This window comes from Saccoglossus kowalevskii, chromosome 8 (assembly GCF_978046115.1).
Source record: "Saccoglossus kowalevskii chromosome 8, keSacKowa6.1, whole genome shotgun sequence".
NCBI classification, from domain to species: Eukaryota; Metazoa; Hemichordata; class Enteropneusta; family Harrimaniidae; genus Saccoglossus; species Saccoglossus kowalevskii.
The window spans coordinates 10,912,407-10,939,636 of record NC_140648.1 but is presented as its reverse complement, the minus strand read 5'-3'; the positions used below and the strand labels follow the sequence as shown (position 1 = coordinate 10,939,636).

Below are 27,230 nucleotides of genomic sequence, written 5' to 3'. Positions count from 1 at the left end.
TTTGGTCCTACTTCAAGCTTATCACCCCCGAATTCGGCTTGGGTCTAGCTTTCTCAGGCACACCAAACCCTGTCACCACAGCAGCATTGGCTTCTTGCTTCAGGGACAGCACAAGCAAGGTAAGACACCACCCTTCTTGGGTCTTAACTAAGGTTTTGAGTTTGTTTTCATCCCGGACTGGGAAAAGACTTTCATCATTTTTATCGGCGTCTGACTCTGCCTACAGTTCAAAATAGTCATTTTGACTGACCAGAGTCTATGGTGGGTAATTGAACATAGTTCATACCCACCAGAGACTCCGGGTCCACCCCAACCACCCCACTCTTGGTGGAGAGAGAAAGGAACCAGAGTGATTGACGGCTGCCTATGGCGCTGCCATGTGGCCTCGGTCACATGGGTTCGTGACATAAGGGGTAAAAGAATCTTGGGGTCATGGGGCTTCCCCTGACCTAGATTCTATCTCTCTGTCACCGGCAGAATCGCTGATTATTGCCTACAGTTCAAATAGTCATTTTGACTGGCCGGAGTCTATGGTGGGTATGAATTCTCTAATTTTGATGAATATTTTTGACATTTTTGGTAAAAGGTGATATTTTCGAATTCTTGTTGAAAACAATTGCTGTCCAATTGATACTATACATATTGTCCATTTTCTAATATCTTCAGTTATTTAATTGAATTGTGCAATGCTAAACAGCAGCGCTATCTCAGCCAATAGGCTGCTTGTTTAATAAATTCTTACCTCATATTTTTGTCTTCTCTAAAAACAATTTTGGTTGTGACTAATAGATTTCAGAATGTTTATAATCATGTCCCAAATGTGTGTAATGTGAATCTAGCATCACATTTTAATACATAAATATATCGGAGTCAATATCCTTTGACATTAAATTGCATCAAAACCTAACATTTTTGGTAAATTTAGAATATATTTAGCAATTTAGTGATGTGTAAGTGTTGCTATCTATTTTATTTTATAGAATTCCGTAGAATTCCACAGAAATTGAGTGTTACATATTTTTTTTAAAGGGTGTGAAATTTGCTCAATTCCATGCAGTTTTGTACATCATTACAGAAATATACAGGAATTATTAAAATTAATGTCACGAGTTGTTTAACTAATGAGGGGGGAAAAGTATGAAGTAGATGTTTGCTTGACATGATGATTCTACACAATTCTATAACATTCAAAATTGTACAGATTTTCTATGGAATTTTAATAGAATTTATTCTATAGAAACAAAATTGAATATGAAGATATAATAAGTATTGGCCATATAATAGACTTAAAAAGCGATGAAGCATATTTCAATTTTAGTGAGTGCTATGCACATTTTAGTCAGAAAAGTGCTTACATTCATTGTCCACCATCTACGTCTGCTGAAGTTCGGTCAAACCAAATTTATTTTTTACTGTTTTTCATTTATATTTTTTTTTTTTCATTTGGATGCACCACCAAGACCACAGTCAGCTGGGTTGTGTATCAAGTGCGAATGTCAAGACGTTTTTTTTTTTTTTTAGTCGTAAAATTAATTATGCAATAACACATTTCGTACAAGGATAAAGGCTAAGCTAATTTAAAGGTGATATGGCAGAGACCCTAAAAAAAAGATTTTTGGGATATGGATAAGAATATGAAAGTGGCACTTTTAAGATGCAACACAAGGTTGAAAGACCTATTGAAATTTTTAAATCTTTTTCAATGAGAAATTTCATGTATAAAATATTTTATAAAAGTACGACTATCTAAAGATTTCTCTGCAGAATGATTATTTCCTTTAAATTACACAAAGTATATATTAATATCATAATCACCATGAATACTTTTTATATAAAACGCTATCTGAAACTTGCCTAAATTTGGTGTGTGTCATTGACACATCATATAGAGGTCTAGATCAATTTCTCTGACATGTGCATATCCATTTTGTTTTTTCGGCTTCATGCGGATCCCGCTCTATTAAATCATCTAAATCAGTTGAAAGTTTGTGTTGTGTCTGGATCAAATTTGTAAAATTGACAATCACTTTAACTAAAATCATAAACTGCAATCTGTAAAAATGTATAGAACAGTTTCTTGAAGGTAAAGTGGGCGATTATAGTCAAAAATTGTATCATAATCATACATATTGTGTAATATTTTGGTTGAGATTTCGAGAAAAATGTCAACACTTTGGTATAGACATGTGACTTGTACTTAACATTGAGATCAACTACTAGTAATAAACACTGAGAATTGTCAATGTTTTATTTCACAAATAAATTAATAATGAGAATATTTGTTTTCAGATGAAATTTGACTCACTACAATCTGATCTTGAACAATATAGTGGTGAAAATCAGTTGGAGTAAAAAAAAATTCAGCAAACTGGCACACAAATTAAAAGTTTAACATTTTTCTTTGTGATGTCTTTTTATATGTAACCCAAGCATAACCATGATTTGACAGGTATCAACGCCTTCAGACCTTTACCAAACTCTCATTATGCAATTGCAATTCCATGTGGCATTCTTTTTCACTCCATACAACACCAATGGCCATTATATATACCGGTACATGTAATTACTTTTTAAAACAAAATATCGCTCCAAAAGCTTATGTTGTGACAACAGGTAAGAATGATAGAATTAAGATAGCAAATATCGCCATTAACGCGACATTAACAAGCCAGTATGAGGCTTGCGATGACTTCCTTCCATGACCAGTCATGCGATAGTACTTCACAATATCTGCAATGTCATGGTCTATTGGTTGGTATCCCAAGTCTTGCCTGGATTTATTTATATTCAAAGTGTGAGTGACAGCGACTTGAAAAAGCTGAAAGAAATATTAATTAATTTTTAATATCGTCATCATTCAATGACGATGATTGTGTGCATTCAATGTGAGTCCCATAATTAACAGAATACTTTGTACAGGATTGTTTGTTCATACCAAATTGGAATACACGTCGTCATGACGATAATCGTCCTTTATATATAAAGTGCATGCACTTCCAATGAGTAACAATACTGAACTTGTATTGTTTGATGAAACAAAGGCTCCTACAACAATATGACATACTGTGGATTACTTTATTTTCGCTGGAATTAATTTTCGCTGAAAATGATTTTTGGGCATTTTGTATGGAATTTATTTTCACTGATTTTTGATGAGTTTAATGTGAAATATAGGAAAAAAAGTATATTCGCTGGATTTTATTTTCACGGAATCTTTCCTTCAGCGAAAATAAATTCCAAGCGAAAATAAAGTATTCTACAGTAAGCCATTTTGGTTTGGTCTAATATTTCTCAACAATTAAATGTTTTGGTTGTCATGACCACCATGATTCCTGATCAGAAAGTATTTACGTTTGTATATGTTAAATAATGTAGTTATTTGGTTACCTCTGTTCTCGTCAAGAAAGGTTGAAAATTATAAATTGGTTTCACGATGGAATGAACAATCTCAACCACAGTTCCTGCAAAAAAAAAATATGGATGAAAAAAATATTTGTTAGTATTGTTGACCAATTCAGTTTATGATTTATTATAAACTTAAAACTGTTACATTTGCATGGAACACAACAAAATTCGTTTTATCTGTGGTTTTCAGTCAAATTAATTCCAGAGCACCTCTGTGATGAATTCAATTGATAAATCCGATTTTTTGAAATATCAGAAATGGGCTAATAATAATTAGATAATCAATATGCATGTTTTTCTACATTAAACTAATCATGTCTGTGGAATACCCAAATGAATAAATTATTATGCATAGAATTAGGTCTGTATATTGTTTCAGAATTGTCAGTTTCTTTTTAGTGCACATCCCAGAACTTAAATAAAAATAGCTCCTAGGCGCTTTGACCTTTTGTTTTGAAATTTTCACAAATGATTGACAATGTGTTTATCTTCAAAACGCCATCGGGGCATTGTATTTGGTTGAACAGTGTTACAACAATCATACAACTAGCCTGGGTGTTAATTTATGCATAAACTTGAAGTAGTGAAATTTGAGCTGCTGCCCTTCAAAATTGACAACTGGTACACAATTTTCAAGACAGCGCTTTCTTCATAGTAAACAGATGTACCCCTAAACCAATTTTGACAGGAAACAGAAGCATGGTTTAGAAGCTAATTTTTTTAAATCACTAACAAAATTTTAAAATTCATACAGTAAGCTTTCTGAAAATATATAGTTTTGTGGACATGGGAGGTCATCTTGGTTTCCTAATTAACTAATTAAAATACCTGTCGGGTAAACTGCATCTCTACCTTAATATGCACAGATTCTAACCCAAAACTAATAAGGTTTGTGCATTGAGCATCTATGTACACAATGTACCAATTTTCGTTAAAATTGGATAATTAATACTTAATGCAAATTAGGTGATTAATATGCACAAATTTTTACACAAAACTAATCAGGTCTCTGCATAGTTCTAGGGTATCTATGTACCAAGTTTCATTAAAAAGTAATGAGTCACACTTCATATAACAGTGAACAATCATGATACAGCTAAAAATTAGTTAATTATCATGCATGGTTTCAACCAAAACCTAATCCAATTTACTTCCACACGCTTTAAACGAGTGTTTTCTTTCTTTTCTCAGCCATGTGTAAGTGAAACTTGATAGACCCTCGGGATCCTGCTGTAATCCAAATATTACTATTATCTCAGACTGTCAAAGTCAGGACTTCTTTTTTGTTTTACAAACAAAAATTAATTAATCGTCAATTTAGCCTTTTTAGCATGATCATGAAAACTAGCGTGGCCGCGAAAGAAATCTTAACTGGACGTATCTGCAGGTGACCCCTTGCATTGGAGTGAAAACCGGAGCGGAATCACTCCGGTGATTATGCTAATTAAAAGTTGTTGACTAGCACTGACAACAAATCAGAGTGCAGCTCTGATGTTTGAATCACATTTCCGTTGTCATTTTTGAGTGTGATATAACCCCCAGCACCACTACCATAATTCTAACCTACACAACACAACATTACAACAGTTTATCCCGTGTCAGCTACATTTTCAGTTCTACATGTAAACTACAAGATATGACTAGCAGCAGAACATTCATAAATAATCAATGACATTAGTTAGTTTTTGTGATCAAGCTACTGATAAACATTTCTAAAATATGTCCAGGTTGTTAGACTGACTGGCATCCAAATCCTTACCAACGATGTACATCAACCAAACGGGAAGTGTGAAGATGGGATACGCATAGCCAAGACCGGTGTAGAGTGGCCGTAGCCAATCAAACTGATTTACAGGTTTACCGTCAGATATAAAGTATACCTCACCTGCCTTCAATAAAATAAAATGACAGTATTATCAATATCATATTATAAATTTGTTAAATGTTCACCTTGAAAACTTCACAATTTAATTATTTTACAGAAACTGGTGTATGGTAGATGTTTGTATTCTGTCCATGGCCACATTGGTGTATGGTAGATGTTTGTATTCTGTCCATGGCCACATTAGTGTATGGTAGATGTTTGTATTCTGTCCATGGTCACATTGGTGTATGGTAGATGTTTGTATTCTGTCCATGGCCACACAGGTGTATGGTAGATGTTTGTATTATGTCCATGGTAACATTAGTGTATGGTAGATGTTTGTATTCTGTCCATGGTCACATTGGTGTATGGTAGATGTTTGTATTCTGTCCATGGTCACATTGGTGTATGGTAGATGTTTGTATTCTGTCCATGGCCACATTGGTGTATGGTAGATGTTTGTATTCTGTCCATGGTCACATTGCTGTATGGTAGATGTTTGTATTCTGTCCCTGGTCACATTAGTGTATGGTAGATGTTTGTATTCTGTCCATGGTCACATTGCTGTATGGTAGATGTTTGTATTCTGTCCCTGGTCACATTGGTGTATGGTAGATGTTTGTATTCTGTCCCTGGTCACATTGGTGTATGGTAGATGTTTGTATTCTGTCTATGGCCACATTGGTGTATGGTAGATGTTTGTATTCTGTCCCTGGTCACATTGGTGTATGGTAGATGTTTGTATTCTGTCCCTGGTCACATTGGTGTATGGTAGATGTTTGTATTCTGTCCATGGCCACATTGGTGTATGGTAGATGTTTGTATTCTGTCCCTGGTCACATTGGTGTATGGTAGATGTTTGTATTCTGTCCATGGCCACATTGGTGTATGGTAGATGTTTGTATTCTGTCCATGGCCACATTGGTGTATGGTAGATGTTTGTATTCTGTCTATGGCCACATTGGTGTATGGTAGATGTTTGTATTCTGTCCCTAGTCACATTGGTGTATGGTAGATGTTTGTATTCTGTCCATGGCCACATTGGTGTATGGTAGATGTTTGTATTCTGTCCCTGGTCACATTGGTGTATGGTAGATGTTTGTATTCTGTCCATGGCCACATTGGTGTATGGTAGATGGTAGATGTTTGTATTCTGTCCATGGTCACATTGGTGTATGGTAGATGTTTGTATTCTGTCCATGGTCACATTGGTGTATGGTAGATGTTTGTATTCTGTCCATGGTCACATTGGTGTATGGTAGATGTTTGTATTCTGTCCATGGTCACATTGGTGTATGGTAGATGTTTGTATTCTGTCCCTGGTCACATTGGTGTATGGTAGATGTTTGTATTCTGTCCATGGTCACATTGGTGTATGGTAGATGTTTGTATTCTGTCCATGGTCACATTGGTGTATGGTAGATGTTTGTATTCTGTCCCTGGTCACATTGGTGTATGGTAGATGTTTGTATTCTGTCCATGGTCACATTGGTGTATGGTAGATGTTTGTATTCTGTCCCTGGTCACATTGGTGTATGGTAGATGTTTGTATTCTGTCCATGGTCACATTGGTGTATGGTAGATGTTTGTATTCTGTCCATGGCCACATTGGTGTATGGTAGATGTTGGTATTCTGTCCATGGCCACATTGGTGTATGGTAGATGTTTGTATTCTGTCCATGGCCACATTGGTGTATGGTAGATGTTTGTATTCTGTCCATGGTCACATTGGTGTATGGTAGATGTTTGTATTCTGTCCCTGGTCACATTGGTGTATGGTAGATGTTTGTATTCTGTCCATGGTCACATTGGTGTATGGTAGATGTTTGTATTCTGTCCCTGGTCACATTGGTGTATGGTAGATGTTTCTATTCTGTCCCTGGTCACATTGGTGTATGGTAGATGTTTGTATTCTGTCCATGGTCACATTGGTGTATGGTAGATGTTTGTATTCTGTCCATGGTCACATTGGTGTATGGTAGATGTTTGTATTCTGTCCATGGTCACATTGGTGTATGGTAGATGTTTGTATTCTGTCCCTGGTCACATTGGTGTATGGTAGATGTTTGTATTCTGTCCCTGGTCACATTGGTGTATGGTAGATGTTTGTATTCTGTCCATGGCCACATTGGTGTATGGTAGATGTTTGTATTCTGTCCCTGGTCACATTGGTGTATGGTAAAAGTTTGTATTCTGTCCATGGCCACATTGGTGTATGGTAGATGTTTGTATTCTGTCCCTGGTCACATTGGTGTATGGTAGATGTTTGTATTCTGTCCCTGGTCACATTGGTGTATGGTAGATGTTTGTATTCTGTCCCTGGTCACATTGGTGTATGGTAGATGTTTGTATTCTGTCCCTGGTCACATTGGTGTATGGTAGATGTTTGTATTCTGTCCATGGTCACATTGGTGTATGGTAGATGTTTGTATTCTGTCCATGGCCACATTGGTGTATGATAGATGTTGGTATTCTGTCCATGGCCACATTGGTGTATGGTAGATGTTTGTATTCTGTCCATGGCCACATTGGTGTATGGTAGATGTTTGTATTCTGTCCATGGTCACATTGGTGTATGGTAGATGTTTGTATTCTGTCCCTGGTCACATTGGTGTATGGTAGATGTTTGTATTCTGTCCATGGTCACATTGGTGTATGGTAGATGTTTGTATTCTGTCCATGGTCACATTGGTGTATGGTAGATGTTTGTATTCTGTCCCTGGTCACATTGGTGTATGGTAGATGTTTGTATTCTGTCCATGGCCACATTGGTGTATGGTAGATGTTTGTATTCTGTCCATGGCCACATTGGTGTATGGTAGATGTTTGTATTCTGTCCATGGCCACATTTGTGTATGGTAGATGTTTGTATTCTGTCCATGGTCACATTGGTGTATGGTAGATGTTTGTATTCTGTCCCTGGTCACATTGGTGTATGGTAGATGTTTGTATTCTGTCCATGGCCACATTGGTGTATGGTAGATGTTTGTATTCTGTCCATGGCCACATTGGTGTATGGTAGATGTTTGTATTCTGTCCATGGTCACATTGGTATATGGTAGATGTTTGTATTCTGTCCATGGCCACATTGGTGTGTGGTAGATGTTTGTATTCTGTCCATGGTCACATTGGTGTATGGTAGATGTTTGTATTCTGTCCATGGCCACATTGGTGTATGGTAGATGTTTGTATTCTGTCCATGGCCACATGGGTGTATGGTAGATGTTTGTATTCTGTCCATGGCCACATTGGTGTATGGTAGATGTTTGTATTCTGTCCATGGCCACATTGGTGTATGGTAGATGTTTGTATTCTGTCTATGGCCACATTGGTGTATGGTAGATGTTTGTATTCTGTCCATGGTCACATTGGTGTATGGTAGATGTTTGTATTCTGTCCATGGCCACATTGGTGTATGGTAGATGTTTGTATTCTGTCCCTGGTCACATTGGTGTATGGTAGATGTTTGTATTCTGTCCATGACCACATTGGTGTATGGTAGATGTTTGTATTCTGTCCATGGCCACATTGGTGTATGGTAGATGTTTGTATTCTGTCCATGGCCACATTGGTGTATGGTAGATGTTTGTATTCTGTCTATGGCCACATTGGTGTATGGTAGATGTTTGTATTCTGTCCCTGGTCACATTGGTGTATGGTAGATGTTTGTATTCTGTCCATGGTCACATTGGTGTATGGTAGATGTTTGTATTCTGTCCATGGCCACATTGGTGTATGGTAGATGTTTGTATTCTGTCTATGGCCACATTGGTGTATGGTAGATGTTTGTATTCTGTCCCTGGTCACATTGGTGTATGGTAGATGTTTGTATTCTGTCCATGGCCACATTGGTGTATGGTAGATGTTTGTATTCTGTCCCTGGTCACATTGGTGTATGGTAGATGTTTGTATTCTGTCCATGGCCACATTGGTGTATGGTAGATGTTTGTATTCTGTTCATGGTCACATTGGTGTATGGTAGATGTTTGTATTCTGTCCCTGGTCACATTGGTGTATGGTAGATGTTTGTATTCTGTCCATGGCCACATTGGTGTATGGTAGATGTTTGTATTCTGTCCATGGCCACATTGGTGTATGGTAGATGTTTGTATTCTGTCCATGGCCACATTAGTGTATGGTAGATGTTTGTATTCTGTCTATGGCCACATTGGTGTATGGTAGATGTTTGTATTCTGTCCCTGGTCACATTGGTGTATGGTAGATGTTTGTATTCTGTCCATGGCCACATTGGTGTGTGGTAGATGTTTGTATTCTGTCCATGGCCACATTGGTGTATGGTAGATGTTTGTATTCTGTCCATGGCCACATTGGTGTATGGTAGATGTTTGTATTCTGTCCATGGCCACATTAGTGTATGGTAGATGTTTGTATTCTGTCTATGGCCACATTGGTGTATGGTAGATGTTTGTATTCTGTCCCTGGTCACATTGGTGTATGGTAGATGTTTGTATTCTGTCCATGGCCACATTGGTGTATGGTAGATGTTTGTATTCTGATCTAAAGTAGAGAGTCCACCAGCTTAAATAGCACTTTAATTAATAAATAATCAAGGGGTCTTTAAATGTATGTTTTCATGCAATATGATAAAAATATGATAATCCATAGTATAACTACCGATATGCTGTCTTTGTTTTCAGTTAAAGCGTCAGCTGCCAGGATGTGTGCAGCTGCCAAATTATCCACATGTACCCACTCAATAAGTATCTCAGGACCACCAATTTTAAACACCATTAAACCAGACTCCATCAGATGCTAAATAATAATCAAAGAATGTTTAGAAACAACTCCCGTGTGCTAAGGAGGAATGGAGGAGTAAAGTACAAATAAAAAAAACTATATTTACTATTTTAGAAGCACACCTCCAATACACATAAAGCAATTGACATTGACATGAAGCTCATTTTGGCCATACACCTGCCTTTATCATTTACAAATATGGCATTTGAAAATATGGATTAGGGGGTTCCAAGTAGTTATGATTTAACAATTATAAATATTTAATGAAATCATGACCATATATGATGATTTGATATTTTGGTCATGTATATCTTGTATGACAACACAATTATGGAACAAGTTGCATGTATGCATAATACAGACGTCAAATGACCATATATAGTCTGATACATTAGTTCTATCTCTTGTGTAATTTCTTCATTATAGCACTTGTTGCATTGAAATTGAGATACTATAAAATACTTTATTTTCGCTTGGAATTAATTCAGTGAAAACAAGTCATTGAAAATGACACAGTCCCCGTTAAATTTTTGAAAGTTCTCTTTGTGCTCGTCATATTAAAGCGGAGGGGTTGTCGCGAGCGTGTCCTTGAAAACAGATTGTTTATTTACATCAAAACATGTGTTCCATGTAGTAGTAATATGGCCAAAAATAATTTTTTTATTACAGCCGTTATTTGGCCATCTTTGATCTGATTATGAAACACACTGATATGTATGATGTATGTGCCAAATACGAATGAAAATGGTACATAAATTGTGGAAATATAGTAGTAAGGCCAAAAAGTCAGATTGCTGTCAATCGGCCATCCTTGACCAGATTTTGAAACAAATTGTCATGACAGAGCACGACCAAGATACCGCTTAAAAAACAAAACAAGATGCCTGCCAGTCGACCATCTTTGATCCAATTGCGAAATAAATCGTCATGGACATGTATCAATCTATGTACCAAGTTTAAATGAAAACTGACAAAGCATGTCCAAAATAGAACATTTTCAAAAAACTAGATGGCTGCCAGTCGGCCATTTTGAATCAAATCGCTAAACCACTGCATATGCATATGTCCCACATAAAGTACTAGGCACATGCAAAGAATGAACGGAATTGGTCCAAGGGATTCTGAAATATGACTCTGGACGGACGCACAGACGCATGGACAGAGACTGAATTATAAGTCCCCGTTTTCGGACTTTGTTCGAATGGAGACTAATAAAATCCCATGAATTTACCTTTTTCCTATCATTGAAAATAAATTCCATACAAAACACCCAAAAAGTCTTTTCAGTGAAAATTAATTCCAGCTTGCAAAATAAGTATTTAACAGTATTCTATTCATACATATTAATTAGATCACATGACCTTATATGGTCACCTGATAAGTTAGTTCTATCTCTTGTGTAATGCCTTCATTATAGCACTAGTTATATGTCCATATTCTAGTTATGCATGACTCCATTCAGACAATTAAATATGAATGGATTTCAATCCTAAAGTAATCAGACCTGTGGATTATCCAAAAGCACCTATTTACCAAGTTTCCAGGAGTGGTACTCAAAATAGCTTTGGAACCTATAAATTGGTTAATTTATGCAAATTAGGTAATTAGTAAGCACAAAATTTAACCCTGAACTAAACATGTATATGGCTTAACCCAGAGTACCTTTATGTACCAAGTTTCACAGAAATATGATGAGTGGTTCATGAGATATCACTGGAAAAGCTGAAAAATAAATAATTATTGCGTAATTTGGATAGTTAATTAATATGCACCGATTTGAACCAAAAACTAATCAGGCCTGTGTATTGTTCCAAATCATCTATGTACCAAGTTTCGTTGAAATCAGATGTTTGGTTGTCGAGTTATCAGTGGAACAGACGTGTGTACATGCATACATACACACAGAGATAACGTACAAAGACCTCATTGTGTGTTTCGCACATAAGGAATCAATGCTGTAACATTACATATATATTTTACATATATATTACATATATATTTATGCCTATAAATAGGCTGGACTGAGGACAGTTGTGGTCCACCACTTCAACTGAGTGTGTGTTGCTTCTGCAATATTGTGAGACAAGTGATACTGTCATCAATTACCACATCCTTGAACTGTGAGTTATCACCAATGCACACTTCCCTAGACAATCCCCTTAGTGAATTTATTCCTTGTATTTTTGCGTGCCTTGGTTCTTGTAATTATTTTGAGAGGTATTAAAAGCCAGGAGCTTTAACTCGATATTTTGGTGTGTGTGTATTTCATTTCCAGTAATATTGTCTTGTCTAACCTATTCTAGCAGTAAAAGAACCCCCTGTCCAGTGTGAGTTATGTGGGTGTCCCTCTCAATATCAATAAGCAGGCCTTATACTGTGACACTCTTATCTACAAGTCTTGATCAAAATTGTAGACAAAATATGAAAACAATTTTGTGGTCTTAGATTTGTTGATTTTGGCATTCAATAGGTTATCAATGCTTACCACAATTCTGAGGAAGTGTCTTAGATTTGGTGATTTTTTTGCATTCAATATGTTATCAATGCTTACCACAATTCTGAGGAAGTGTCTTAGATGTTATCAATACTTACCACAATTCTGGGGATGTGTCTGGTTTCACCAAGTCCATAAATCCCTGGTGGTCGTATTGCACATGTTTTGAGAAAGCCTTTATCACCTGAAAGATGGAAAAATGTTGGTTGTCTGAATTGAGGACAGGAGTCTTTGGTTGAACAGAATTGCTAAATAATCCCCCATGTACAAATAAGATCCAAACTAAACAAGTCATTGAAAATGACACAGTCCTCGTTAAATTATTGAAAGTTCTCTTTGTGCTCGTCATATTAAAGCAGAGGGGTTGTCGCGAGCGTGTCCTTGAAACTTAAGTATACAACAGATTGTTTATTTACATCAAAACGCGTGTTCTGTGTAGTAGTAATATGGCCAAAAATAAAAACAGTCGTTATTCGGCCATCTTTGATCTGATTATGAAACACACTGATATGTATGATGTATGTGCCAAATACGAATGAAAATGGTACATAAATTGTGGAAATATAGTAGTAAGGCCAAAAAGTCAGATGACTGTCAATCGGTCATCCTTGATCAGATTTTGAAACAAATTGTTATGGACATGCATCCTAACATGTATAAAGTACATGTATGTGCCAAATTTGAATGAAAACTGACAGAGCACGTCCAAGATACCGCATAAAAAAAATCAAAGAAAGCTTAGAAAGAACTCCCGTGTGCTGAGAGTATTGAAGACACATTAAAAATTAATTCAAAATTACCTGTACATGAGATATTGATAGAAAAGCTGAAAACTAATTATGTACATCAGGTAACTAATATGAACAGAACAGAACAAAAAATTATGAATTATTATGCTAATTAGAGAATTAATATGAACAAATTTTAACCCAAAATTAATCAGGCCTGTCTATTGTCCATGAGCATTTATGTACCAAATTTTATTCAAATGTGATGATCAGTAATTGAGATATTAGTGTTAATTAATTATGTTAATTAGGTGATTAATAAGCATAAATATTTACCAAAAACTAATTGGGTTTCTGCATAGTTCTCTTTAAAAGTTTCATTAAAATCCAATTTGTGGTTCTTACATGTATATATCAGTGGAACATTATGCAAATTAGGTAATTAATATCAAATTAAAACTAATTAGGTCTCTGCATAATCCTAGAAGATCTATGTAGCAAGTCTCATTGAAATATGATGATTACTACTTGATATATCAAAAGCTGAAAATTAATTAATTATGCAAATTAGATAATTAATATGTACTCATATTACCCTAAAAACTATCAGGTCTGTGCAGTGTCCTATGACATCTATGTACCAAGTGTCATTGAAATGTGATGATTACTACTTGAAATATCAAAAGCTGAAAATTAATTAATTATGCAAATTAGGTAATTAATATGTACTCATATTACCCTAAAAACTATCAGGTCTGTGCAGTGTCCTATGACATCTATGTACCAAGTGTCATTGAAATGTGATGATTACTACTTGAAATATCAAAAGCTGAAAATTAATTAATTATGCAAATTAGGTAATTAATATGTACTCATATTACCTTAAAAACTATCAGGTCTGTGCAGTGTCCTATGACATCTATGTACCAAATTTCATTGAAATGTGATGATTACTACTTAAAATATCAAAAGCTGAAAATTAATTAATTATGCAAATTAGGTAATTAATATATACTGATATTACCCAAAAAACTATCAGGTCTGTGCAGTGTCCTATGACATCTATGTACCAAATTTCATTGAAATGTGATGATTACTACTTGAAATATCAGTGGAAAAGCCGAAAATTGATTAATCATTATGCAAATTAGGTAATTAATATTGCACAGATTTTTACCCAAAACTAATCAAATCTGCGCATTAGTTTGGAGCATCTGTGTGCCAAGTTTCATCAAAATCCAATGAGTGGTTCTTTAGATATCAGTGGAACAGTCATGAAACAGCTAAAAATCAACTAATTATCATGCAAATTAGGTAATTAATATGCATGGATTTTTACCAAAACCTAATCAAATCTGTGCATTGGCCCAGAGCATCAAAAGCTGATGTATGGTTCTTGAGATATCAGTGGAACAGACGGACACACATACACACACACATACACACATACACACATACAGACACACTAACTGCAAAGACTCCCTTTTTGTGCTTCGCACACGGGAGTCAACAAGATGCCTGCCAGTCGACCATCTTTGATCCAATTGCGAAATAAATCGTCATGGACATGTATCCTAACATGTATAATCTATGTACCAAGTTTGAATGACAACTGACAAAGCATGTTCGAAATACAACATTTTCAAAAAACAAGATGGCTGCCAGTCAGCCATTTTGAATCGAATCACTAAACTACTGCATGTGCATATGTCCAACATAAGGTACTAGGCACATGCAAAGAATGAACAGAATCGGTCCACAGGATTCTGAAATATGACTCTAGACAGACTGACACACGGACGGACAGACGGACAGACAGACAGACTCAGGAACTCACGGATGGTCGGCGACATGTATCATAACATGTATGATCTATGTACTAAATTTGAATGTAAACTGACAAAGTATGTCCAAAATACAACATTTTCAAAAAACAAGATGGCTGCCAGTCAGCCATCTTTGATCCAATTGTGAAATAAATCATCATGGACATGTCTCCTAACATGTATAATGTATGTACCAAGTTTGAATAAAAACTGACAAAGCATGTCCAAAATACAACATTTTCAAAAAACAAGATGGCTGCCAGTCGGCCATCTTTGATCCAATTGTGAAATAAATCGTCATGGACATGTATCCTAACATGTATAATCTATGTACCAAGTTTGAATGAAAACTGACAAAGCATGTCCAAAATACAACATTTTCAAAAAACAAGATGGCTGCCAGTCGGCCATCTTTGATCCAATTGTGAAATAAATCATCATGGACATGTATCCTAACATGTATAATCTATGTACCAAGTTTGAATGAAAACTGACAAAGCATGTCCAAAATACATTATTTTCAAAAAACAAGATGGCTGCCAGTCGGCCATTTTGAATCGAATCGCTAAACCACTGCATGTACATATGTCCCATATAAAGTACTGGGCACATGCAAAGAATGAACAGAATCGGTCCAAGGAATTCTGAGATATGACGGACGCACGGACACACGGACGGAGACCGAATTATAAGTCCCCGTTTTCGGACTTCGTCCGAACGGGGACTAATAAAGAAACAAAAAGGTCAGATGATGATTCCGAGGAATGTGATTATACCTCTAAAAGGCTTTCCATTGGCTTTTATTACAAGCTGTTCTGCTACTGATTTGGTCCTGGAGTAATGATCTTTATGCTGCGAAAACAAACACATTCTAAAATAACTATAGGTGCAAGATTATACATTTTACAGTTCAATGTACGAAATGAACATGTATGCCCAGCAACTTATTTTCAGGTAATTTTTCTTCCAAAATTAAAGCGGGGAAGTCGTCACCTACGGATGCCTCAGGTGGCCATAGCGTGTCATTGTTTACAAATAAGTCTACTCATGAGCCTTTGTGTTCCTAGTGTGTGTTGTTATCATCGCTTGGGACTCAATTCCCATATGTGCGCAGGTGACGACCCTCCCGCTTTAAAGCACATACTTTTTTTTTTTACAGTGAAAAAGATTACTTGCTAGTGACAGTATTTCAGTAATCTTAAAACGATAATTTATGTAATTCGAGAGGGAATATTTTTTTAGAATCACCAGAAATAAATATTTTTTAGCATTTGATCAATGTTTGTAAGAAATGTTGAGTTTTATATTCGGACCAAAATTTATATTTAATTGTCAAATATTCATAAAGATTGATGAAAATTTTGAGATGAAAAAGGGAGAAAATAATCTGAGCCTCATCAGAAAGTAATAGTAGTACATGTAGTCTAGTTAAATTACAACTAATATTATAATAATGTTTATTTTTTTCAATGTACATGAATCATCATTGAAACCAAGTAACAAATTAACTTAAAACATTATTTATTTGTATTCAATATTACCGGTACTACAGTAATTAGCATATTACAAAGCTAAGGACATTTCAGCACAGTCCTCAAATAAGAACAGAATATTAAATCAGAGAAAAATAGTATGTCCATTCAGCACAGGATATTTTAGTAAAAAAAACAGACATTTCACAATGAGCATCTTTTGCGGACAGTGATATTCATTAAAATATCTGTTCACAACTCTGTAGACCTTTTATAAACTGACTTAGCAATTATTTCCTACCACTAATTAGATACAGTGTCACAGCATTTTTGGCTCATATTCAATTTTTGGAAAATTTTGCTTACTTTGTATATTTTGTACACTCACAGAAATACCCATCAAATATTAGTAAGAAAATTTATTACACAACCTGGACAGAAAAAAAAAGGAAAGTTTTCTGCCATAATTATGCATTTTTCCTGTCCCTGTAAAAAGATTCAACATTTTCAACTGGATGATTAAGCAATACTGGCAGCTGCTGGATTTTTGAAAATATTGTGAAAATCAATGGGAAAGAAGGGTGTCACTTGGTTACTGATATGTGTTAAATATTAACATCACCAGCCATTGCAACTAAATATTATTTCACTAAATGTATCAAATGTATTATAAAAATGTAAAATGTAATTAGGAATTTGCTTTATCTGTAAAGTGTAAAAACCTATTTTTTACTGTAAATGGAACTTTCATTTTATTTCCTGTAAAAACATAAAATGCCCTTTTTATTTCTTGTAACCTGTACAAGCTATCCCCCCCTTGCCCCCATCCCTTCTGCTGTTCATTACTTTTTACCTTATCCAGTGGTAATATGGGAAGTGACTCGTCTCCATTTATTATCTCCTGCCCAGCAAACACTACGTTAACTGTACTGGTGTACACCAGCCTAGCAACACCATGATAGCAACATGCTGCAATATAAGAGCCATTCACTATTTATTTTCACTATTTACATTCAGAATAATTCCAATTACTGTATTTGCTATACCAGAAATGCATACACTTACATTAAAGCTTTCTTAAAAAGCTACAATTTATAATTACCAACAAATCATTAATCCTGCTGAAACAAACATTTTATTTAAGAACAAGTCATGCATGGCACTGGAACAGCATTAATTAAAACAGGATCAGCCATTTTGCATACATGTATATATCTATAACATGATGTATAATGAATATACAAAATTTGAACATAATCAGTCAAAGCATGTCAGAGATATGGCTCTAGAAGCCCATTCATTAAAACAAAATGGCCGGCAGTCAGCCATTTTGAATCCGATCTGAAAAATAAAATGATGTGCATCAGGAACCCCTAATGTCTAATGTATGTACCAAGTTTGAACAAAATCAATCCATAAATGCCAGAAATGCTTGATATTCGATGATTTTTTAGCACGAAAATGGCCACCATTCGGCCAATTACTGTATTTGCTATACCAGAAATGCATACACTTACATTAAAGCTTTCTTAAAAAGCTACAATTTATAATTACCAACAAATCATTAATCCTGCTGAAACAAACATTTTATTTATTTAAATTATTTATTTATTTAAATTTTCGGCCATTTTTAATAGGATCGTCAAACCAATATATCTGTAAATCTATGACATGATGTATAATAAATATTTGAAATTTGAACATAATCAGTCAAAGCAAGTCAGAGATATGACACTAGAACCACATTCATTAAAACAAAATGGCCGCCAGTCAGCCATTTTGAATCTTATCTGAAAAACAAAATGATGTGCATCAAGGTCCTAAAATATCCAATGTACATACCAAGTTTGAACAAAGCCGAGAAATGCTTGAATTTTTAGCACAAAAATGGCCGCCATTCGACCATCTTGAATCAGATCGTGAAACAAATTGATGTGCATATGTATAACACCGTGCGTGATGTATGTGTGAAGTTTGATTGTGATTGTTCCAGACACTTCTAAGATACAGGTCCGGACACGCGCACGAACGCACAGAGGTCAAAACATAAGTCCTCGTTCACAGACTGCATCCGAACGAGGACCAACTAATACAGTCTTACCAGACACACTATTAGAGGTGATTCAAATCATATTTTTTTTATTTTCTAGATTTAGAATAATTTTTTCATAAATCATATACCGGTAATATTAAAATGAATTGTGTAGCAGTTATACCAAGGCATATACAGTACAGTCACAGGTGAATTAGTAGGGGCTTACAAACTTATCACTACAAACAATCAAAGAATTCAAACATTGTACAAGACATGTTAAATAAATTTATTTGAAATAAATTGACCAGATAAATGAAAGAAACCAAACACTCACCATCAATAACAGTTTGTGTGCCTTCTATGTTAACACTTTCTATGTACTTTTTACCTTGTAGCTTTGAAAAAAAATATCAAAAAATCATCACAATAACATTTCATTATAAATTAAAACCCCCTGAGTTGGCTCACATAGCTTTTCAAAAATACAGTCAAAATAAAGACTGACTTAGCCATTCAGACATAATGGTTCTTAGTTCTTTGAATTGTCAGGAAGTTTAGAATCATATAAGTTTCTTTCTTTTTTTTTCTAAAATTACTCTTTTCCATTTCAAGATATGATATTAAGATTCAACCCTGGGAACAAATTCTATCAATCAATTTTGCAAAAATTAATTCACAGAAATGTTAGTGTTAAATTCTCACCTGCTCATTTCCTGACATACCATATGATGCAATATGAAATATTCTCTCCTGCTCATTTCCTGACATACCATATGATACAATATGAAATATTCTCACTTGCTCATTTCCTGACATACCGTATGATACAATATGAAATATTCTCACCTGCTCATTTCCTGACATACCATATGATACAATATGAAATATTCTCACCTGCTCATTTCCTGTCATACCATATGATACAATATGAAATATTCTCACCTGCTCATTTCCTGACATACCATATGATGCAATATGAAATATTCTCACCTGCTCATTTCCTGACATACAATATGATACAATATGAAATATTCTCACCTGCTCATTTCCTGACATACCATATGATACAATATGAAATATTCTCACCTGCTCATTTCCTGTCATACCATATGATACAATATGAAATATTCTCACCAGCTCATTTCCTGACATACCATATGATGCAATATGAAATATTCTCACCTGCTCATTTCCTGACATACCATATGATGCAATATGAAATATTCTCACCTGCTCATTTCCTGACATACCATATGATACAATATGAAATATTCTCACCTGCTCATTTCCTGACATACCATATGATGCAATATGGAATATTCTCACCTGCTCATTTCCTGACATACCATATAATGCAATATGAAATATTCTCACCTGCTCATTTCCTGACATACCATATGATACAATATGAAATATTCTCACCTGCTCATTTCCTGACATACCATATGATGCAATATGAAATATTCTCACCTGCTCATTTCCTGACATACCATATGATGCAATATGAAATATTCTCACCTGCTCATTTCCTGACATACCATATGATGCAATATGAAATATTCTCACCTGCTCATTTCCTGACATACCGTATGATGCAATATGAAATATTCTCACTTGCTCATTTCCTGACATACCATATAATGCAATATGAAATATTCTCACCTGCTCATTTCCTGACATACCATATGATACAATATGAAATATTCTCACCTGCTCATTTCCTGACATACCATATGATACAATATGGAATATTCTCACCTGCTCATTTCCTGACATACCATATGATGCAATATGAAATATTCTCACCTGCTCATTTCCTGACATACCATATGATGCAATATGAAATATTCTCACCTGCTCATTTCCTGACATACCATATAATGCAATATGAAATATTCTCACCTGCTCATTTCCTGACATACCATATGATGCAATATGAAATATTCTCACCTGCTCATTTCCTGACATACCATATGATGCAATATGAAATATTCTCACCTGCTCATTTCCTGACATACCATATAATGCAATATGAAATATTCTCACCTGCTCATTTCCTGACATACCATATGATGCAATATGAAATATTCTCACCTGCTCATTTCCTGACATACCATATGATGCAATATGAAATATTCTCACCTGCTCATTTCCTGACATACCATATGACGCAATATGAAATATTCTCACCTGCTCATTTCCTGACATACCGTATGACGCAATATGAAATATTCTCACCTGCTCATTTCCTGACATACCGTATGATGCAATATGAAATATTCTCACCTGCTCATTTCCTGACATACCGTATGATGCAATATGAAATATTCTCACCTGCTCATTTCCTGACATACCGTATGATGCAATATGAAATATTCTCACCTGCTCATTTCCTGACATACCGTATGATGCAATATGAAATATTCTCACCTGCTCATTTCCTGACATACCATATAATGCAATATGGAATATTCTCACCTGCTTATTTCCTGACATACCATATGATGCAATATGAAATATTCTCACCTGCTCATTTCCTGACATACCATATGATGCAATATGAAATATTCTCACCTGCTCATTTCCTGACATACCATATGATGTAATATGAAATATTCTCACCTGCTCATTTCCTGACATACCATATGATACAATATGAAATATTCTCACCAGCTCATTTCCTGACATACCATATGATACATTATGAAATATTCTCACCTGCTCATTTCCTGACATACCATATGATGCAATATGAAATATTCTCACCTGCTCATTTCCTGACATACCATATGATACAATATGAAATATTCTCACCTGCTCATTTCCTGACATACCATATGATACAATATGAAATATTCTCACCTGCTCATTTCCTGACATACCATATGATACAATATGAAATATTCTCACCTGCTCATTTCCTGACATACCATATGATACAATATGAAATATTCTCACCTGCTCATTTCCTGACATACCATATGATACAATATGAAATATTCTCACCTGCTCATTTCCTGACATACAATATGATACAATATGAAATATTCTCACCTGCTCATTTCCTGACATACCATATGATGCAATATGAAATATTCTCATCTGCTCATTTCCTGACATACCATATGATGCAATATGAAATATTCTCACCTGCTCATTTCCTGACATACCATATGATGCAATATAAAATATTCTCACTTGCTCATTTCCTGACATATCGTATGATGCAATATGAAATATTCTCACCTGCTCATTTCCTGACATACCGTATGATGCAATATGAAATATTCTCACCTGCTCATTTCCTGACATACCGTATGATGCAATATGAAATATTCTCACCTGCTCATTTCCTGACATACCATATAATGCAATATGGAATATTCTCACCTGCTTATTTCCTGACATACCATATGATGCAATATGAAATATTCTCACCTGCTCATTTCCTGACATACCATATGATACAATATGAAATATTCTCACCTGCTCATTTCCTGACATACCATATGATGTAATATGAAATATTCTCACCTGCTCATTTCCTGACATACCATATGATACAATATGAAATATTCTCACCTGCTCATTTCCTGACATACCATATGATACAATATGAAATATTCTCACCTGCTCATTTCCTGACATACCATATGATACAATATGAAATATTCTCACCTGCTCATTTCCTGACATACCATATGATACAATATGAAATATTCTCACCTGCTCATTTCCTGACATACCATATGATACAATATGAAATATTCTCACCTGCTCATTTCCTGACATACAATATGATACAATATGAAATATTCTCAGCTGCTCATTTCCTGACATACCATATGATGCAATATGAAATATTCTCACCTGCTCATTTCCTGACATACCATATGATGCAATATGAAATATTCTCACCTGCTCATTTCCTGACATACCATATGATGCAATATAAAATATTCTCACTTGCTCATTTCCTGACATATCGTATGATGCAATATGAAATATTCTCACCTGCTCATTTCCTGACATACCGTATGATGCAATATGAAATATTCTCACCTGCTCATTTCCTGACATACCGTATGATGCAATATGAAATATTCTCACCTGCTCATTTCCTGACATACCATATAATGCAATATGGAATATTCTCACCTGCTTATTTCCTGACATACCATATGATACAATATGAAATATTCTCACCTGCTCATTTCCTGACATACAATATGATACAATATGAAATATTCTCACCTGCTCATTTCCTGACATACCATATGATGCAATATAAAATATTCTCACCTGCTTATTTCCTGACATACCATATGATACAATATGAAATATTCTCACCTGCTCATTTCCTGACATACCATATGATGCAATATGAAATATTCTCACCTGCTCATTTCCTGACATACCATATGATGCAATATGAAATATTCTCACCTGCTCATTTCCTGACATACCATATGATGCAATATAAAATATTCTCACTCGCTCATTTCCTGACATACCGTATGATGCAATATGAAATATTCTCACCTGCTCATTTCCTGACATACCATATGATACAATATGAAATATTCTCACCTGCTCATTTCCTGACATACCATATGATGCAATATGAAATATTCTCACCTGCTCATTTCCTGACATACCATATGATGCAATATGAAATATTCTCACCTGCTCATTTCCTGACATACCATATGATGCAATATAAAATATTCTCACTTGCTCATTTCCGGACATATCGTATGATGCAATATGAAATATTCTCACCTGCTCATTTCCTGACATACCGTATGATGCAATATGAAATATTCTCACCTGCTCATTTCCTGACATACCGTATGATACAATATGAAATATTCTCACCTGCTCATTTCCTGACATACCATAAGATACAATATGAAATATTCTCACCTGCTCATTTCCTGACATACAATATGATACAATATGAAATATTCTCACCTGCTCATTTCCTGACATACAATATGATACAATATGAAATATTCTCACCTGCTCATTTCCTGACATACCATATGATGCAATATGAAATATTCTCACCTGCTCATTTCCTGACATACCACATGATGCAATATGGAATATTCTCACCTGCTCATTTCCTGACATACCATATAATGCAATATGGAATATTCTCACCTGCTCATTTCCTGACATACCATATGATGCAATATAAAATATTCTCACCAGCTCATTTCCTGACATACCATATGATGCAATATAAAATATTCTCACCTGCTCATTTCCTGACATACCATATGATGCAATATAAAATATTCTCACCTGCTCATTTCCTGACATACCGTATGATGCAATATGAAATATTCTCACCTGCTCATTTCCTGACATACCATATGATGCAATATAAAATATTCTCACCAGCTCATTTCCTGACATACCATATGATGCAATATGAAATATTCTCACCTGCTCATTTCCTGACATACCATATGATGCAATATGGAATATTCTCACCTGCTCATTTCCTGACATACCATATGATGCAATATTAAATATTCTCACCTGCTCATTTCCTGACATACCATATAATGCAATATGGAATATTCTCACCTGCTCATTTCCTGACATACCACATGATGCAATATGAAATATTCTCACCTGCTCATTTCCTGACATACCATATAATGCAATATGGAATATTCTCACCTGCTCATTTCCTGACATACCATATGATGCAATATGGAATATTCTCACCTGCTCATTTCCTGACATACCATATGATGCAATATAAAATATTCTCACCTGCTCATTTCCTGACATACCATATGATGCAATATGAAATATACAATCTATTCCTTGACATAATTGAAAAATAAAATTCCTATCACAAATATCTCCCTGTAAAACAAGGAGGATATAACTTATATAAAATGTCTGCATGACAAGAAATTACTTGACCTAAGCAAATTATGTCATTAGCCATTGGATGGAAACTAATTAATTATTCATGAAGATATTCAATTCTGACAAATTAATAAATAAAAACTTAAAAAGCAACATGCATATTTATAACTGTTGTGGCTTTGAAATCTTTCGGTAATCAATAGCTATGTCTACAGGCAATAAACTGACTAAGGATTCATTCATTGTAATGCAAATTCAGGATTAAATTGTCATTTGTAGATGTTGTTCATATTTTGTCTATTTCATTTGCTTAACGTCATCTGATTATCTTAAGATTTTGTCATCATTCAAGTATTAAAAATAAAATAAAATAAAATGGTCTAATGCTATACCTGTATGAACCTTATACCACTGTATACGTCTTGTACAGGTTGTCTGATATCAGTGAGCGTTACAATAGCACCAAGTGTATGCAGTAGATGACCAAGATGTAAGCCAAAGAATCCACCACCACCAGTAACAAGTATCTTACTACCTCGTATGGAATGCAGCTTTTCTGTGAGCCTAAGTAGAAGTTTGATAAAATCAACTGGATGTTCACAAGTTGAACTGAGCTGATGCATTCTGGGTAATTTCAGGAAAGCTCACATGAATTGCTTGGCTGTTCACAAGTTGAACTGACATGATGCATTCTGGGTAATTTCAGGAATGCTCACATGAATTGCTTGGCTGTTCACAAATTGAACTGACATGATGCATTCTGGGTAATTTCAGGAATGCTCACATGAATTGCTTGGCTGTTCACAAGTTGAACTGACATTATGCATTCTGGGTAATTTCAGGAATGCTCACATGAATCGCTTGGCTGTTCACAAGTTGAACTGACACAATGCATTCTGGGTAATTTCAGGAATGCTCACATGAAACACTTGACTGTTCACAAGTTAAACTGACATGATGCATTCTGGGTAATTTCAGGAATGCTCACATGAATCGCATGGCTGTTCACAAGTTGAACTGACATGATGCATTCTGGGTAATTTCAGGAATGCTCACATGAATCACTTGGCTGTTCACAAGTTGAACTGACATGATGCATTCTGGGTAATTTCAGGAATGCTCACATGAATCACTTGGCTGTTCACAAGTTCAACTGACATGTTGCATTCTGAGTAATTTCAGGAATGCTCAGACAAATCACTTTATGGTAGAATGCTAGACAAAAGTAATAATACTGTCATTTGATGTATCATATTACAAAGATGAAAAAATAAAAAAAAATATGGGGTCATTGTCATCAGTTAAGAGAAAAACTATCAATAAAATACAGTGAAAATATCATTTTTTTGTCTGTTTAAGGCATTTTATCACTGTTTCTATGGCAAGGATATAGATAGTGTCTTACAAAATAATTTTTGATGTCTAAAAGTTTTAAACAAGCAGCCTCTCGGCTGAGATAGCTCCGCTGTTAGCAATGCACATTTCAATTAAAGAACTGAAGATATCATTAGAAAATGAACAAATCTGAAAGTGGTCTACCTGAAGTACCTATATGTATGATATCAAAGCAATCGAACTTGTATTTTTCAACAAGAAGTCAAAAATATCACTTTTTACCAAAAATTATTATTTTTTTTAGTTTCCACGGTTATTAGAAATTCATAAGAACCATTATCCATACTATACTTATATAATTGCATGTGTATTTTTAATGCATGCTCAGTTGAGTGATTTAACGGATTACTCACCTACTCAACTGAGGAAAGGAGTACTCTGTTCCAACATAAGACATACTTTTATTCTATAACTGTCAGCATTTGTATATTTCACAGATATACTTGAAATTGATACAGCTCTAAAATAATTTGAAAAGAACCTGGTCATTAACTGATTTTACTACACTGTATGAAAAACAAACAACTGATGAATTAATTAATTATCCTTAAAAAGGCAATATGATAACTTGTCTTGATTTTCAAGTTAGATAACAAGTGGTCATTGGTTAAATAATGTCTAGTAAATGTAACAGTAGTTTGTATTTTGCAGTACCACATTCATAGTATGCTGTCATGCAATAAAGTTGTAAAGTATGATAATATTTTTTAGAATGATAGTATGCCGTGGTTTATCGTTATTATTATTATTATCTGAGCCCATTACAGGCACAGTCCCTCTATCCCTTGATTTTGATCAAAAACATTCATTCAAATGGGCAGTCATATTTTTATTGTTGGTTCCACATTGCTTTGGAATATTGAATGCATTCCAAACTTCTGATCCATATATAAGTTCTGGTGATACGAGTATATCTAATAAGTATTGTAAAATCAGTCTTTCTACGTACATCGTCGGATAAAAATAAATGTACTTCACATGCTCGACGGTTGAAAAGGAGGTCAATCACACAACCGTATGATAGCATACTTGATGAAGTTGTTTATTCAGTGATTTAAACTGCAATACAATACGTACTCAATGTCATGTCTCCGCCTGCGATGGAACATCAGTCAATCTCACATCCAAGCGTGTTGAGAAAAGAATCGAGTCAACCTTTGACACCAAACCGTGACAGACAGCGCCCCCACAATCCCGCTGCAAAGGTACTCGGTATGAAGAATGCCTGTAGCAATACGGAACAATTACGCATGTATGTATTACAAAGTAACAAATTTGGCCACAAGACGGACAATTCGTATGCAAGCATTTTTATTACCATCTAAATATAACTACTTAATTTCGCAACGCAGTGCAAATAC

At 35.0% G+C, this 27,230-nt stretch overlaps 1 protein-coding gene across 1 annotated transcript; it reads right to left on the bottom strand.

Annotated features, from left to right (window-relative positions):
• Positions 1–2,225: 2,225 nt before the first annotated feature.
• LOC144360749 (short-chain dehydrogenase/reductase family 42E member 1-like) lies at positions 2,226–27,026 on the bottom strand. The gene is made up of 12 exons (XM_085502156.1): positions 26,947–27,026; positions 26,223–26,329; positions 24,867–25,038; positions 24,373–24,468; positions 18,917–18,977; positions 17,401–17,516; positions 15,852–15,927; positions 12,620–12,705; positions 9,905–10,042; positions 5,165–5,294; positions 3,388–3,461; positions 2,226–2,818 (listed from the first exon to the last, which is right to left on the bottom strand). The coding sequence occupies exons 2-12, from the start codon at positions 26,264–26,266 to the stop codon at positions 2,597–2,599; spliced, it is 1,215 nt and encodes a 404-aa protein (XP_085358282.1). The 5' UTR covers positions 26,267–26,329; positions 26,947–27,026; the 3' UTR covers positions 2,226–2,596.
• Positions 27,027–27,230: the final 204 nt, after the last annotated feature.